The sequence below is a fragment of the Glandiceps talaboti genome, chromosome 9 (genome assembly GCF_964340395.1).
Source record: "Glandiceps talaboti chromosome 9, keGlaTala1.1, whole genome shotgun sequence".
Classification (NCBI taxonomy): Eukaryota; Metazoa; Hemichordata; class Enteropneusta; family Spengelidae; genus Glandiceps; species Glandiceps talaboti.
Window position 1 is genome coordinate 16896622 of NC_135557.1, and position 18530 is coordinate 16915151.

The window sequence follows — 18530 nt, forward strand, 5'->3', positions numbered from 1 at the left end:
TTTGGTAGATAAATTGATGGTAACAAAGTGCATGTGTCCAATACATTCTATGACCAACTCTTATTTGAGTAGTTTTATAACTAACATACATATAGCTATTCAGTGCTGTCTTTTAAAATGCATTTGAACATGCAAATTGACCTGACCCAGTCAACTGACAGTGATCTATTATACTACCAGTAATGCTATTTGGACTAAACTTAACATACCATTTATTCTAAAGGGTCCAAGGCAATATTATCAGGTTTCAAAGTTAAGATTTGAATGATTAAAGGGATGGATGGATGGATGGATGGATGGATGGGTGGGTGGTCGGGTGAATGGATGGATGGATGGATGGATGGATGGATGAGTGGATGGAAGGATGGATGGATGGATGGATGAGGGGAGAAATGAATGTATGAATGAATGAGTGAGTGAGGGAGAAATGAATGAATGAACTCCCTAACTCACTCACTCACTCACTCACTCACTCATTGCCTATTTAACCCTGTTGTCGAAATGATTATGTTACATTGAATTAACCAGATGTTTATCAAACTTTACCAACTGTCTATTTTACACTGTTGTCTATGGGTAATATTAAAATTCACTAACTGTCTATTTAACAATGTTGTCTATGGGAAATATCAAAATTCACAATGTCTATTTAACAATGTTGTCTATGGGAAATATCAAAATTTACCAACTGTCTATTTAACAATGTTGTCTATGGGTAATATTAAAATTCACCAACCGTCTATTTAACACTGTTGTCTATGGGTATCTGTCTATAGAATATGATTGCACACTAGCTATAACAGGTATAAATTAATGAACACATATCGGCGAAATAAATAGTACATAAAGTGAAGAAAAAAATGTTACAATGCCATTTTCTCCCTATGTCAGTATAGAGTTGATATCAGATCGTAGTCAACCTAGGGGGTTATACAGTACATGACGTAGATACTGGTCTAAATGTAGGACGAATATATTTCCAAGGACGTTCTCAGACCATACAAATCTTCATACAGCCATAGTTTGAGTTGATTATAAAATATCGCACAAAAATTAAATGTCACCAGTCAGGAAAATCCCCCCTGTTACTAAAGAAATGGTACCCAAATATTTCCATAGAACAGAGAGGTATACCATCAAACGTCTCAATAACACTGAGATACAAATTCGCTGCTCATCAATAAATTAGACATTATTCCCCAATATTTTTCTTCGTTCAGTCAAGGGAAATACGAGTGACCTAAGGGGCCTTCTTGGTGGAGCATTGCAAAATAACTGTGTCACTGATACCCTAAAATCTAAAATATTCTTTCTGGATTTGATATGATAGTAAGTTAAAAGAGTCTATAGTAGCATATTAGTAGTAGCAAGAGTCCCTAAAATAGTTATAATTATAGCAACAATATCTGCAATTATTTGCGATGTTTTATACAACGAATGATAGTGACACATGCTAACACTGTCATGTATATCTGTGGATGTCCTAAAGTCGTGAGAGTAAACGACAACGTGTCTCATCACCAATACTTTACACGCATTGCAATTTCGTTAAAATGCATGTAACATTCTGCTTTTAGTATATTCTTGAAAAATATACTGATTTTATTTATCTATTTATTTATTTATTTATTTATTTATTTATTTATGTATCTATTTATTTATTTATTTGAGATATCTACAGGATTGCCCTATTTACAGACACTCGGAAATTGGAAAAGACTAAAATGCATTCAATATTTACAAAACTAATAAAAAATAAAAATATAGAAAAGATATTATTACCAAAACTACGTTAAATTCATAAATCAATTATGTCATTTAGGATACGTTTTTTGAAATTACTGAGTCTAGAAATATGTCTGCGGTTTGTAGGGTATTGATAAAACTGAAGGTCCTTGGTAAAAACGAGTTTTTTCCTTTGAGTAGAATTAAAATGAGTCCCTTTAAAAGTGTAGTGGGAACGGAGATTCCTGGAGGGAAGATGAAAGGGAACATTGACAACAGTATACGTTGAATTAAAAAAGCCATTTAAACATTTATATAAAAAGACTGCATCCAGCAATTTCCTAAGAGACTGAGTAATACGAATGGAATATATTATATCGAGAGAGAGAGAGAGAGAGAGCGATAACAATGTTAGTAACTTATTTTCTACCCTTCGCTTACTCGGGTATTTTATGTCAGTATCCATATTTTTTACAGTATGGATAGCCACACGCTTCGACAACACAAATTTATGTATGGGTAGCTATTTAATGCCTACATGAACAGATGGCTTTACAACTTTCGAAATCCACCACAGTCCTGGCTAATCAGCAGAAATCGTCTTTAAACTACAGTGATAGTTTTGAAATCGCTTTGACAAAAAATCTAATTGTCAATGACCACTATTTTACTTTCACAATGACTTGTTTATTGAAATAATTACATAAATATAATTTCTTACTATTATTAAAAGGTTAAAATGTCTCAAAATCGTTATTTGCTTACATTTGTAAACTAACCCGTAAATAGACACAGCGTCTGAAAAATGAGGGTCGTTAGAATATGAAAAACGCTGTTCGGAGACTTAAAAATAATAATTTGTACCCGCAGAAATGGCAATAAGCAGCTTGAGTCTTTTGCTTGTAAATATATCATAGGTTTAGGGATGCTCTGTTGACGTGGACTGATATGATTAGAGCGGGTAGACGTCCATAGGGTATATTAGCTAAAATTGCTATATTCAAGTCATTGGATAAATCAACTTGTACCCTGTATTGATCTCGTCAAAGTAATCCAACCATAGCATAGCAAGGTATGTTACAAAACTGCACTTATTGCATGTTGGACATTTGTTTTTTAAATGTCATGTGTTTTAATTCTTGTTTACGGCTGATGCATACTTTAAATACAAATTGTTTTCTTTTTGTATCCTGTTTTACAATATGTATTCATGGGTTTTTACTGATGGTTCATTTTGATTACATTTTCACATTCCGCTATGCATATACCATGTTAGCTACTTCTTATAGTTAAACTGCAACCATGGAAAACTAAGGCAATCGTGTTCTAAATTCTAAAAAGTAGTAGTGTTTAAATTCAATTATTTTATTTTTCTATTTGGAAATAATACCTTTCTAATGTCATGTTTGTTTCTTTTGTAATCGCACTGATTTCGCCAAATATTGTATAGCCATTCAAATGTTAGGGTTTGCTTTTAGTTTGCCTCAGAAATGATTGGGGTAAATTATTGTGTGAGTTTTTAACTTTTTAAGTATTTCACACAGACTTGTTGATAAGTATGGGCAGACTTTTACTTTACATCCAGTAGTTAAAATTGGGCACAACTTTGAACATTTAAGCTATAATCTCGAACATTGCTAATAAATATGGGTAGACGTTTTACTTCCATCAACTAAACATTTGGCACAATTTTTAGCCATTAAATTTTGCTAATAAGTGTGTGTAACATTTTTACACATCCATCAGTCAAAATGTGGCATAACTTTCAGCCACGTTATTGCTAATGAGTATCGGCAGTTTTGTTACCCCCATCAGTTGACAATTCGACACAATTTTCAACCATTAAATTAGAATTTCGAACATGGCTAATAAGAACAGACTTTTTACATACATCATTTGGAAACTGGGGGCAACTTTGAACCATTAACATACAAACTCGAATTTTTAACTGTCGTGTTATAACTCACTAGTTGTGCATAATTATATAAATAATCCTTTTTGATGAAACAGTGTTTACATCCACCTCGACCTGTTTGTGTATGGGTTGCGGCTCTGAAAAGCGAATGTTGAACATTGTGTAATGTTCAAAGTATGTCCTGCATATCATACTTAATAATCAACATTGAGGGGTGATTCCAACATGCGATTGTCTATTGGCTATAGGTATGTCAACCTAGTGTACTGGCACATAAATGTTGTCATTGCTGTCTTTCATCAGTACGTTGCTTGGTCAATTGTGTGTTAGTCATAGACTGTGCATAATACCCCTGCCTTGTTCAGACAGTATTCGATGGTACCATAAGTGATAAATTAATGCCGCCAAGTGATACGTCAATGTCATCAAGTGATGAATCAAAATGCCGTCAAGTGAGAAGTCAATAGCAGCAAGTGATAAATTAATCTGCCAAGTGATACGTCAATGTCATCAAGTGATGAATCAAAATGCCGTCAAGTGAGAAGTCAATAGCAGCAAGTGATAAATTAATCTGCCAAGTGATACGTCAATGTCATCAAGTGATGAATCAAAATGCCGTCAAGTGAGAAGTCAATAGCAGCAAGTGATAAATTAATCTGCCAAGTGATACGTCAATGTCATCAAGTGATGAATCAAAATGCCGTCAAGTGAGAAGTCAATAGCAGCAAGTGATAAATTAATCTGCCAAGTGATACGTTAATGTCTTCAAGTGGTGAATCAAAATGATGTCAAGTGAGAAGTCAATAGCAGCAAGTGATAAATTAATGCCCTCAAGTGATAAGTCAATAGTAGGAATGGATGAAATAGTGCTGTCAAGTGATAAGTAAATGATAAGTCAATGATAAGTCAACCTTGACAAATGATAAATCAAATTGAACGAACAATAATTCATAAACTAAGGCAATAAATAATTCAATCTGGACAAACAATGTCATAAAGTACAGCTGAATCGACGCCTACCTGCAAATCTACATAAAGCACCCTAGCACACTTGGAAGTGAATGGCACCCTAGCACGCTTGGAAGTGAATATTCCATTCGGACCATTTCAACTGTCGGAGGACTCTTAAAATTGTAATACCCATGTCTGCTTAGCTAGGTGTGCCTTTTTAATAACCTGGGTCATGATCCAGAAGATATATTATACTAGAGGTTTAACATATTCTATTTTATTTCTAAGGGTGACTTAAACTTTATTCGTACCACGTTTCTGCCAGTCTAAGCATTTTGTGGAAATGATTGTGATGCAGGGTGGATTAATAATCCACCAAGCATGCTAGGGCTACCAATTAGTAAGTTCAACCACAATTTCAATTGTGAATATCAGCTTATTGTTTGTTCATATTGAATCATCATTCGGACACATTGACTTATCACTTATAGAGATTCACGCATCGACTCATCATGTGTCAACCTTATCAATTGGCGACATTGCCCCATCACTTGATGGCATCAACTCATCACTTGTTCACCTTAATTTATTAGTTGATGGCATCGACTCATCACTTGTCAACCTTACATTATTAATTGAAGGCATTGCCTCACCACTTGATGGCACCGACTCATCATTTAACAGCATCGACTCATCTCTTCTCAACCTTAACTTATCAACTGATGGCATCGACTCATCACGTGTCAACCTTAATTTATCCGTTGATGGCATTGCCTCATCACTTCATGGCATCGACTCATCACTTGTCAACCATACCTTATCAATTGATGGCATTACCTCATCACTTGAAGACATTGACTCATCACATAATGGAAGCGATTCATCACTTAATGGAATCGACTCATCACTTGTCAACCATACCTTATCAATTGACGGCATTGCCTCATCACTTTATGGCATCGACTCATCACTTGTCAACCATACCTTATCAATTGATGGCATTACCTCATCACTTGAAGACATTGACTCATCACATAATGGCATCGACTCATCACTTGTCAACCATACCTTATCAATTGACGGCATTGCCTCATCACTTGCCAGCATCGACTCATCACTTGTCAACCATACCTTATCAATTGATGGCACTGCCTCATCACTTGATGTCATCAACTTATCACTTGTTCACTTTAATTTATCGGTTGACGGCATTGCATCATCACTTGATGGCACCGACTCATCATTTAACAGCATCGACTCATCACTTCTCAACCTTAAATTATCAATTGATGGCATCGACTCATCACGTGTCAACCTTAATTTATCAATTGATGGCATTGCATCATCACTTGACGGTATCGACTCATCATTTGACAGCATCGACTCATCACTTGTCAACCTTACCTTATCAATTGATGGTATTGCCTCATCACTTTATGGCATCGACTCATCACTTGTCAATTTTACCTTATCAATTGATGGCATTGACCCATCACTTTTGTTCTATTTTTGTTTGTTTTGAATTGTAGGTTTGTAATACTTGAGTTTATATTCAACTTTGTTCTATTTATTTATATCTGGTTGAATAAAGATTCACTTCACTTTATGGCATCGACTCATCACTTAACGAGATTGACTTTGGCCTTGATTACGATGCGTGTCTACATCACTGGTTCTGCTGTGTTTCAAATATGAGTCGAAACATTCGATATTGCCATTACTTTTCCCCAATTCTTCTATGACATTACAGACACTGGTATAATTATGTTATTCTCCAATATTTTCTTCATTCAGCAAGAAAATGTTCATGGCCTAGCTATAGTAATTTTGTATACTGCTCATCTGGCAACTCGTAGTGACAAGGCCCCTTAGGTCACTCATATTTTCCTTAGCTGAACGAAGTAAAATATTGGGGAATAACTACTTACACAAGAGATTGATACCCCACAAGAATATGTTCAAAATGATACGGTAAGGTTTTTTAATACTTGAAAAATATTTCTTCATTTTTAGATGAAGTATCTGGCAGTATTTGTTGTCCTGGTTGTCGTCTTTGTTGATTTATCCTATGGTAGGTGAATGTTGGTATTACTTGAAAACTGAAAATGAAGGAAGGCTTTGAACAATGAATGAGCAGTTAACAATATTCCTTCCATTAAAGTATATTCATATGGGTAACTGTGATCTGCTGTCCAACTTGCATCAGGAGGAGTTAATGTCATAAGGCCTAACGCTATTTTTCGTGATTTTTCACTTTTAACGAGTTTACAATTGTTTATTTGCGATTTCTGATGATAGGAAAGGCCAATCCTCACTCTAAGGAAAAACATGAATTAAAGTTGATTCAGGGCCTGAGGGAAAAAAAACATTTCTCAAACGCCTCAATGCCATTTTATTTTGTTATTTCTTCTCCGATTTCACCATTTGGTGTCATAGATGGATACAGCTAATAGTACAAATTAAACTGTTTTTAATGTATGGTTTGTTGTTTTGGGGTGAAAACGCTCCATTTATAGTTAGTGCAGGTTCATAAATGTAAATAGGAAAACTGAAGTATAAGAGAGGAAATCTCAGTCTGTAGGATTCGGGAAATATCACCAGATTGTTGAAAAAATACAACGACGTTCCTTGTTTTAGGAATACCATGTTTGGTCAAACGAAAGACAACTGTAGCACCTCCTACTGAAGCACCAACCGAAGCTCCAACCGAAGCTCCAACCGAAGCACCCACCGAAGCACCAACCGAAGCACCAACCGAAGCTCCAACCGAAGCTCCAACCGAAGCTCCAACCGAAGCACCAACCGAAGCACCAACCGAAGCACCCACCGAAGCACCAACCGAAGCACCCACCGAAGCACCAACCGAAGCACCAACCGAACCGCCAACTACTCTTGAACCGGGTGAGTAAAATCTCTTTCCTTCATAAATATTGCGTCATGGGTTACCCAATTTAAGGTACGACAATAGAAGGTCCATAGAGTACAAAAACTGTATTGACTAGCTGAGTACTAGTCGTTTTCTAAAACAATAGAATCTTATGTTCTTGCATATGCTACATTAAAAGTTGTCTGTATTTGTGTATTAGTTATACTACTAAAGGCTAAAAATGATAATTGTGTGTTTCCCATAAGTTAGCTAGATAGGACTTTCTTTTATTATTTTGTATCTTTTTAATTGTTTCTATTTTTGAAAAATATGGTGTTGAAAACAAACAAAATGTCGGTCAGAATACCCCCCTCTGTGATAGTTTGATAGAAAACAGACGTACATGAAAGTCAAGAAGACAAGGAAATTTTTTTGTTTTTGATCTTTAAAGGGTCAGAGGTTGCCTAAGTGTGTAGTAATGTACGTAGGTATGTGAATGTTCTTATTCACGATTGTTATTATTGATTGTTTATTTGTAACATATTTATCCACGTGGTAATTAGTATATATCTCTTAGTTTATAGGACCATGGACTGGATTAATTTCAACTACTGGGCCATTTCTATGGTCCTCATTGGCATTCTTTTTGCTGTTATTCTAGTTTGTTGTTGTACTGTGTTTATCATATGTTTCTGGTGTAATGATGTACTTTAGTCTACGCCAGAAAGTTACATACGATGTTATTTATTCGACATACATGTAATTGATATTATTCCTTTGTTCAGCAAAGGAGAATATGAGTGACCTAACGAACCTTTGTCACTATGAGTCGCTAGAGTATTTTCCGGCTGAATGAAGAAAAATATTTGGGAATAATACAATTATACAATCACTAGTAGTATATAAAAGAATGGGGAAACTAATGGAAATTTTTAGCGTTTTGACTAATATTTCGAACAAAGCAGAACCAATGACGTAGACACGCGTTGTCGTGACGTAAACTGCCAGAGTATATATTCCATATTTTTTTGTTGAACCTGGCTCGTGCATGGTGTAGTATCCTTTATCTTGTCTTATGACGAAACGTGATTCCTTGTTGAGTATGTCCCTCAATGTATACTGTAATCCATTGTAAAGAATAAAGAAAACTAGAGATCATTTCAAAAATGGCCCTAGCAGTGCAACCAGCTTTTCAAACACTTTTGACAAAAAGTTCGTAACTAATTATGATGGAGATGGATGTGTTTTAAGGAGAGGAATATTGTTTTTATAAATTCAGTTCTATTGAGTCATTTACAATTTATAATCTTCGTATCATCCGAATGCTAACTTCTATGATTTCTCATTTCTGTCACGACAGCCTGTGTGTATGCTGTCCCAATAAGTAACTTTGCTCAGGGGAAGTCTGCCTCCCAGACTTCAACTAAACCGAAGGGCGACTACGGGCCTGAAAATGCAGTGGATGGAGACACTAATCCTGACATGGAGTCAGGAGCGTGTACTATGACTAAAAGAGAATCAAAGCCTAATTTGATTATTGATTTGGGTGAAAATAAGGACGTGTATGAGGTTGTCATACATCACCAAGGTGGTGATAATGGTAAGACAGAAACAGTAGTAGTAGTAGTAGTAGTAGTAGTAGTAGTAGAGCAACATGTGAGAGTGTGTATCGTGAAAAGGCTACTCCGTACGTGTAAAGACGTGACAACGTCACAATGCTGTCATTGTCATCGCATAGTGTTTAGAAGATGAAGTCGTTAAGCAGAACAACTGTCACAAACAACTAAGCTTATAAATCACATAGAAGCTCTGTGTCATACTCTGTATAGTTAAATACTTCCAATCACAAGCCCATCAACAACATCGCCACCTGGATTATCTGCTTGAGTTTACTTTTTTGTCTTCTGCGTATGCATGTCTATTCGTTCAATCGTTCTTTAACATGTTAGTTCTTTCTTTTGTTTACCACTTATTCATCTATTTAATTTATGTAAATTAATTAATATATGTATGTATGTATGTGTATGTGTGTATTTATATGTTCTTTTGTTTGTTTGTTTGTTTGTCTGTCTGTGTTTGTTTGTTTGTTTGTTTGTTAGTTTGTCTGTTTTTTATCTTCAGCTTGCCTTTACCATGACAAATCCAAAAAATATCTCCTTCAGTGTTAATACTGATATGTCTAGTTTTTTACGTCTTAGCCTTAGGACGGACGGAATCAAATGAATTTTTTAGTAACACCATTTTATGCCATTATTTCCCTTAGATCGTCTTATTAAGGGAGCTATGGTACGCGTTGGTGATAACACAAACCATCGTAAGAATCCGCAATGTGGAATTAAAGTTGATAAAGACATGAAAAAGGATAATCCAATCCACATCTCGTGCAGTGAGGACTGTGGACCTTTAAATGGACAATACGTCAGCGTGGAAATGACCGGTGAAAAAGAGAAATCTCTCCAGCTGTGTGAAATTGAAGTCATGGTAGGATAGAAGAACGTCTGTGATGTCAAATCTAGCTTGGATTGTTCCATAACACACAACTGTTTCTTGTATTATTTATGGGATAATGAATGTATTGAATGGTGATGGTGTGAATTGTTGGAAATACTTAACTCGGCAATTGTTCACGATATCAACAGGTATTCCAAAAGATACCAAATCCAAATCATATGTAAGAACATTTTATGTGATTTTGTTGTCAGTGATTGACGAGTAAAAAAGTACCAACTTATATTCAACTCTTCTTTGTTGTCTTCTTTGAAATAAACCTTGCAAAAGAAACTTGCAGTGGCGTTTCGCTTCTCTTTTTTGTTGCATTTTAAGAAAAACTAACCATGAATCCATCATATGCCACGAAACGTTCTCTTCCGATGGACCAGGATTACTATATAGAGAGTTATATAGTTAAATAAGAGATAGAAACTAGTCACTGTGTACTAAACACCAAGTCATCTGTGATGAGTTTTCTCTGATTTACGTTGCGCACAATTTTCAAAATACATGTATGTATGTATGTATGTATGTATGTATGTATGTATGTATGTATGCATGTATGTATGTATGTATGTATGTATGTATGTAAACAGCTGCTTAGATTGTGTGTCATTCAGGATTATTCAAATATGCGGCATTTGCATGTGAAAAACCCAGATATAGGGAATGTTTATATTTTGGTGATTACTCGCCAGTGAGTCGTCACAAGTTCTCCACCTCCAAACATACAGTCAGTCATATGTAAAATATGGTCCCAGGCGCCGCCAGTTGTATGTTTAAGTGAGTGAGTGAGTGAGTGAGTGAGTGAGTGAGTGAGTGAGTGAGTGAGTGAGTGAGTGAGTGAGTGAGTGAGTGAGTGTGTGTGTGTGTGTGACTGACTGACTGACTGACTGACTGACTGACTGACTGACGGATTGATTGATTGAGCGACCGAGCGTGTGAACGAATGAGTAAAGTGGAATCTATATTATAATATTATATTATCGCATCAGTATCTCTCTAAGATAATTATATTTGTTTCCTACCAACTATATTCAATCCACAGCAATCTGTATTTGTTAAAATGAAAGTCAATCCATTTAGACGCTTGAAACCCAGTCACCTGCCTACCAATGTGAATGATTGATTATAAAAATAATGATAATATTATGTACACACGATAATTTAAGTATAGAGCTATGCTTGGCTCCAAATAAGTCCACCCGGACCTCATGAGTTCAGCGTTAGTGCAAAATGAAACTTGAACCATTCGTTGCTTGGTAGAGTCAAATTGAACGCTAATCTTCCTACATACAGCGTGGTACGTGTAATCATTGGCAAACACTGGCTTGAGTTCGAGCCTCGGACACAGTGGAACGAGGCAAGGCGTTTAAGTACACGTCCATCGACTCGCAAGGTTTCAATATCCCAAGGTTTTATTTCAGAGCATGTTCCTAGATTGATCAACGTAGCTGGGGCAGGGATTGCATCGCAAAGCAGCAACAAGTATGGTGAGAATGCAAACCAAGCTATCGATGGTGATACCAATAGTGACTATTTAATGAACACCTGCTCCCATACCGATGATGAACAGGATCCTTGGTGGAAAGTAGATCTAGGGACTTCATATCCTGTTTATGACGTCATCATCACAAATCGCCAGGACTGTCACAGTAAGTACAGCTTTTAAGGTAGGACCTCGGGACCAATTTCTCTAAAAATCACAATTCATACAATCTCTCCAAACCTTTACCATTTGAAAGCTGTTCCTGGTCCTTAGTAATAATAAAAGAAATTTCGTAGATCACCATCTTGTTGTCAAAGAAATTGATAATCTATTATTATCCAATAGAGTTGATACAGGAGTCGTCGGCCATATTGTATTCCGAATATCTTAATTTTGATGACATTTTGACCTTTATTTTTAAAAAACTGTTGATTAAAAGTGAGAATGGGTTTAAGTTTTCTTTAACAAAGTATTATGTAACAGCGAAATTTAAGAAAGGTTTTCTATGTGAAGTGAACATTTAAATGAACCTATTCGAATCGAACCGAGCCAAACCGAACCAAACCGAACGAACCAACAAACCAAAGCAAATAGGAACGTGAAAGAAAAAGAAATACATGATACAATCTTTGAAACAAACAAGAAAACACATTTGTTTCTGACCATAAAAATAATTCCGCAGGAACAAATCAACGTCAGTGACCAGGAACAATATAGACAACTGATTGGATCATTCAGCATGTATATCAAAATGTTGTATTTTAACCAGCTTCGGCCGACATTTGTCTACATAATGGTATATTCCATAGCTGCAGTTGGCGTTTGATGGCATATTGTAATTACATAATTGTGTCATTATGTATGAAATAGGGTATTCTTTTTCATAGGTGAACGAATACTAGGTACTGAAGTGAGAGTTGGTGACAATGAAGACATCGGTGCTAATGCTCTTTGTGGGGAACCAGTTGAGTCTGATAGGGTGAGCGATGAAACTTTGATTTTTGAATGCGACCCAGCTCTGCAGGGTCGCTATGTCAGTATTCAACTGGTTGGTCGACAGAGTCATCTACATGTATGTGAAGTTGCAGTTTTGGTACCCGAGTATCGTATGTAAATATAAAAAGATTCACGTTATTGCTGCAAGCTGAATTGTGTAGGTTACTGTAACAGTATTGACATTAAAACTATTGGCACACTACAGATGTTTTGTGAAAGCGATATTAAATGTTATGAATCTAGCCTGACCATGTGGTGCTTGATCTGCGACTATCATCTGCTTCACATTGACCTTGAAGATCAAATGTCAACTCGGCTATTTAATTGGGAACCTCGCGGGATAGAGGTTCTTATATGTGAATAATATTATCCCATGAGCTCACTAAGGTTCTATTGGCGTATACACTTTTAGGGAATTTGAGGAAGCATACATGGTATGTTAATAATGAAATGATATAAAACAGGGAACAGTCAATGAGCCGGTTACAATCATATAATTAAATATTCATTTTATAGATCGCAAATTCGCATGTGAAACACTGATCCAAAGACTTGAGCCCATGATGGTAGAACATCCGAAAGGATCATGGGAAGATTGGGTAAGTAATAAATATGTATACTGCTTCGGCAAACCAATTTCTGATAACACGACTTCAGAAATTAGCGTAGGAATTCGAATTTTATTTTATTTTATTTTATTTTATGTTTTGAGAATTACTTCAAGTCTAAGGCGAGACATTCGTATTGTGAATACTTCTGTGATAGTTTAATTAGGTGTAGAAGAAGTAAAGGAAGATAGTTATATGTGATGCAGACTGTACTGTATAATCTTGACTTGTACTCAGTATCTCTGGAATAGGATTTTTAAAAAGGATGCTTGACCAAGGGTACCATGGCAGGAAAACAGGCACAGAAATAGAAGTAAATTCTCACTAGTTTTGGGATATAAAATGTTTATGGTCTGTGGCTTAAACGAGGGTCAGTCTGGTTATTGGAAACACATATTTGTTTTGATTTGGCCTTATAAAAATCAATATCATGACCGGAGAGAAGATTGAGAAAAACACGATATTAAGCAACACTTGCTTTATTCAAGGCATTTCAAACGGGTTTTTCTTTTATAACAATTTGTGACCCTGACCGATAGATTCTGTTGTATTTCTTCTATTGATCATTCATTTTGTTAAATGCTGAAGATATTCTTAATTTATCTGTCACGTGACATATTACAGGTTGTTGCAGCTTTTGGCAGTAGGATAAATCTTTCTGCATATGGACATTATATGTAAGTGATCCTTTGAAGTAAAAACCTTGTTTTTGTTTAAAATACAAATAACGAAATAATGGAAACACACACTTGTACAGTGTGTTGTGATTATGTTTAGCGTAACAAGCTTTATAAGAAATTAAGATTAAGGTTAAGGTTAAGATAAAAGCTGCTAGATGGCATAACTACGAAATTAGGGTTCACCATCTTGTGTTCAGGCAGTATTCTTTGCCCAGATCGAATACTAAAATGTCTTAATTGTGGTATCATTTTGGACTGAATTTTAAGGTTTATCCCGAATTTATTTTTGATCTTACGTGAGAATGGATTTGTTTCTTGAACCAAAGCAAGAGGAAATATTTAAACAATCGTGTATACTACTTGAATAGTCATACCATTTTTTCTCCTTTTAAGAGTGACTGGGGATCCTTCAGAACTAAAGAAGAAGAGCTCATTCTATTTTGCATATGGCTGTGCATGCTCAGAGGTGGAAGTAGATTGCTTGACGGGAGATTTTGAAGTTTTGAGGACAAATATTGTGATGGATTGTGGAGATAGTTTAAGCCCAGCAGTTGATATAGGACAGGTAAACTGTAATGACTACGAATAACGCTACAGTCCCATACAACTGAGCATGCTCAGTATTACCACAACTACGAATAACGCTACAATCTCATACAAATGAGCATGCTCAGTATTACCACAACGGCGAATAACATTATAGCCCTGTATAACCATAGCCCCTACACGAAAGTAGGGTCAATGGTATAACTCAGCATGCTCATCAGTATTACCACAGCTACAAATAACATTACGTAAGTGAAAATAACATCACATATCTGTACAAGTGAGCATGCTCAGTATTACCACAAGTACAAATAACACCACAGTGTGTCATGACAACAAACTGAGCATACTCAGACACAAAGAACTACTTGCTTATTTGTACTTACAGTAAACACCTAATCTGGGGCAAACAATAGCCCTCCTGTAAGGTTCCTGGTAACTAAGACTTGATTATTTATCGCTACAAACAATGCAAAAAAGGTTATTTGTAAAAGGAATTGATATATGTTTATCATTATATTTCCCATAATGCACAATTCATAATATTCAAGATGGCAGGATTGCAAGTTCCTATCAAATCAGAGTAACTAGGCATTATTTACATGTGTTTTAGTAATGGAATTACAAACGGATATTTCTACATGAAATACAAGTAACCAACCATTTTTATCACAGTCTGTATTTCTTTCAGTACAAAAGAAGTCTTTTTAACAAGCTTGACTTGTATATTTGATGACAGATTGAAGGAGGGTTTATGCAGGGATATGGATTCTTCACCATGGAGGAAGAACGCAGATCTCCTAAGAATGGAGAACTATTGACTTTAGGACCAGGACTATACAAAATACCTAGTGTGAAAGATATACCACAGGAATTTAATGTTCATCTGTTGAAGGGATGTCCTAATAACTTTGGTATTTACTCATCAAAGGTATGAAGTTGAATCTTCGTATTAATTAGACAGACTGGGGGGGAGAGAGAGAGAGAGAGAGAGAGACAGAGAGACAGACAGACAGACAGACAGACAGACAGACAGACAGACAGACAGACAGACAGACAGACAGACAGACAGACAGACAGACAGACAGGAAAGAAACATTCAATTAGTGAAAGAGTTTCTGATACATTGACACATTTTCATTTGCTCTTTCTTTCAGAACACTGGAGAGCCACCTATTTTCTTAGGGAGTGCCGTATATTTTGCTATCAAAGACGCCCTCTATGCAGCTAGACGTGATGCTGGTATCCATGATGTATTCAGATTAGACCCCCCAGCAACTGTCGAAAAAATTCGTATGGCATGTGTGGACCAGTTTACAAAAGACGTATACTAGAACAAAGCGGACAAATATCTCACCAATATTGCTACATTGTAGAAATCTTACACACCACTTCTTTCCACCATTTGACATACACAAATATTATAAACATGGCTTCATTCCTGTGGCGCATCATCTTTCGTCGCCAAATCATACACATTGTAAGATCATATACTCCAGGAATCTCAATGGTTAATAATTTGTGAGAGGATAAGGTGTACCAATTTTAATAAGCTGTTATTGAAACAGACAATACAATGTAGCAATGTTTAGTAATGTATTAGTCGAGGCCACGCCTACTTGTTTCTACTAAACTGGCTTTTATTGTATTACCATGGCAGCTTTCCTTTCAAGACAATCTATAGCACACTACAGCAGACGATCAAAGGCATCTTGAGAAGAGCTCAAATACACAAATCTCCATGAATCGCCATCCTCGTTCCCAGATCGAGATTTCGCTCTTCTCCGAGTTAGCTCTGGACTCACTCTCAGTACATTGGTTTTATCGAATTGTCCTTTTACATAATATTGGTCTGAATGCACTACTCATTATTTTAGACACGAAATTCTGTTGCACTTAGTACCCTTGAATTTTATTGCTATCCCAAACACCAATTTCAGTCGAATTATTAAGTGCTGAATATAACTACAGTCTTTGCAAGTTTTACAGTAACTATTTGAATCATGATTGTCCAAATATGTACTGTACGTACTATTCTAGTATATTTGAAGTGTTTCAGTTCTGATCAAAATGTAGCCACTCTATTTTAGAACTTGTAGGTATAAGTTTATCAATTCTCCATAATTCTCCATATCTACACCACGACCGATTCCATATCAGTACGGGATGAAGAACAGCAGCATGTGAACCCCCGGATGTGCGACCTACTCATTCACCATAACTTGAACTTCACAAACATGGAGAGGACCCTGTCGATCCACTAGTTGAATACTGACATAGCGGACCCATGGCATACAAGCACGAACGTTTCGTCGTTCATTCTATTTGGTCCTACCAGATCACCAAACCGGGCATTGGCACCAATTTCATTGTTGTTCCCCACTCTCACCTCGGCATTTAATATGCGTTCACCTGGAGATATGAAATATTATATTATACCAGTATATTGATGGTGGAAATCGAGGGATCTGATTGGTCTAGACATCGAGCTAGCGCGTCTAAAACAAGTGATAATGCACTGCTGGTACGATAATGCACTGCTGGCACGCGTCCAAATTTTGTTCGTCTACGAGCATTGAGTTGTACTACAACTTGTAGTCCGCCGTGATACTGATAGTGAACTCTTCGAATTGTCAGAGGAGGATTTTCTCTCAATGAGACAATATTTTATGAGAAATTATGAAGGAAATTTCGAAAGCAACCCAGTCATCGCGTATTTGTTCAAATCATTGCCTACTACATGTACTAAGGTCAAGGCGCTAGGCATGCACGAGATCGGTCGCGGTCCCAGCCTCGGCGCGGCTAGCTGGAGTGGAAACATTGGTGAGCTGTCCTGTCCTGTCATAAAAATGAAGCAAGTGAAAGAGGTTACACTGGCCGACTTACCATTAATCTAAATAGAAATTTGTCTGGGATCCTGTCCTAAAGTATCAGTCATCAATCCGAGAGGGAAATCCTCAAACCCGAAAATCTACTGACGTAACTTCCAGTAATATAAATACATTGTAAATATCAACCTGCCGCCATGCCTATCGCCTCACTTCACCGAGTCGCGAATTCGGCCGGGAACGATCGAAGCACGCTGTATTTAATAAACCACTTCAAGTTTATTCCTTGAGTCAAACAGGTTGTTTATTCATCACTGTGCACTTTTAATGAGCCGATCAATGTACAGATTATCCCTAGAAACGACGAGCAGATAAAATAAATCCAGTCGCTGCACGACGTTCACATTGAGGCCAAGATCAGCTGTCTTGAAAAGCAGCGTTATTGTTATGCAAATTAGACACAGAGGCGCATATGAAACGAGAAAACGTTAGTTCTTATCTTGTTTCCGATATTTTCAATATACTGGTATAATATAATAGCGATAAACCACCCCCTGGGGAAGGTATACCACTCGGTTTTGACCAGTGAACTCAATATATGCACTCGCTATCGCTCGTGCATATATTTCGTTCACTGGTCAAAACCTCTTGGTATACCATCCCCAGGGGGTGGTTTATTGCTTAAATATTACATAATTGTTTGTATTTGTAATGGCGTTTGAACGACCGTCGTGCTTCTTTTAAAACTCAGGTTTTGATTTATCATTATATGATTGACATAATGACGAACATTGATGGTGCCTTTCTTTTTAATTTGTTCCGGCTATGAAACGAAAAACGAACATAGCCACTTTGTGTTGTATCGATTGATTAGACGATGATAGAGAATGGGTAGTTTTTCTTGCTTCCTTCTCTCGCCATCAAAAATAAAAACTGACCACGGGTTATTGTTTCGTTTTCTTAATTTGGTTAATTGTGTTAAACGAAAAAGGAAACGGGGTTTGTTTTTTTGTTTTGTTTTTGTTTGGAAAAACGGATCGATGACAAGAAAAACGAAAGACGATTTGTTTTCCTTGTTCCGTTTTCAGATCGATGACACGAAAACGAAACAGATATGACTTTTTGTCAAATGTTGTTCAAAAATGTCTGTAGAAGAGAAAAAGTTTCTTTGAGCTTTATTGTAACAATTTCGACCGCTGGGACACATGACAGTCGACAGTCGGGTCCGCGTATGTCCATTTGTTTTTCGTCTGTCTCTTGCTTATGTCCGATTCAAAGTTTCGACGTCGACGTTACACAGGCTTGGCCAAACCATACAGATTCCAACATCTGTGTTTTATATAAACAATGGATTAAAAAATAATTTTCCGAAAGTCTAGACTGAAAGATGTTGTTCGTCGTTGTGCCACAGCAAACTGGTTTAAATAAGGGCGACG

General features: G+C 36.5%; 2 protein-coding genes across 2 annotated transcripts; both read left to right on the plus strand.

Moving 5' to 3' along the window:
- The first annotated feature begins 2656 nt into the window (after positions 1 to 2656).
- On the plus strand, positions 2657 to 10105 carry LOC144440383 (uncharacterized). Its single transcript, XM_078129753.1, has 5 exons — positions 2657 to 2797; positions 6605 to 6662; positions 7229 to 7492; positions 8818 to 9057; positions 9721 to 10105. The coding sequence occupies exons 2-5, from the start codon at positions 6605 to 6607 to the stop codon at positions 9945 to 9947; spliced, it is 789 nt and encodes a 262-aa protein (XP_077985879.1). The 5' UTR covers positions 2657 to 2797; the 3' UTR covers positions 9948 to 10105.
- Positions 10106 to 10896: 791 nt separating this feature from the next.
- On the plus strand, positions 10897 to 15600 carry LOC144439882 (xanthine dehydrogenase/oxidase-like). The gene is made up of 8 exons (XM_078129114.1): positions 10897 to 10900; positions 11375 to 11602; positions 12324 to 12542; positions 12949 to 13031; positions 13665 to 13717; positions 14114 to 14285; positions 15006 to 15197; positions 15424 to 15600. Exons 1-8 carry the CDS (start codon positions 10897 to 10899, stop codon positions 15598 to 15600), a joined length of 1128 nt encoding a protein of 375 aa, XP_077985240.1.
- The last annotated feature ends 2930 nt before the right edge of the window (positions 15601 to 18530 follow it).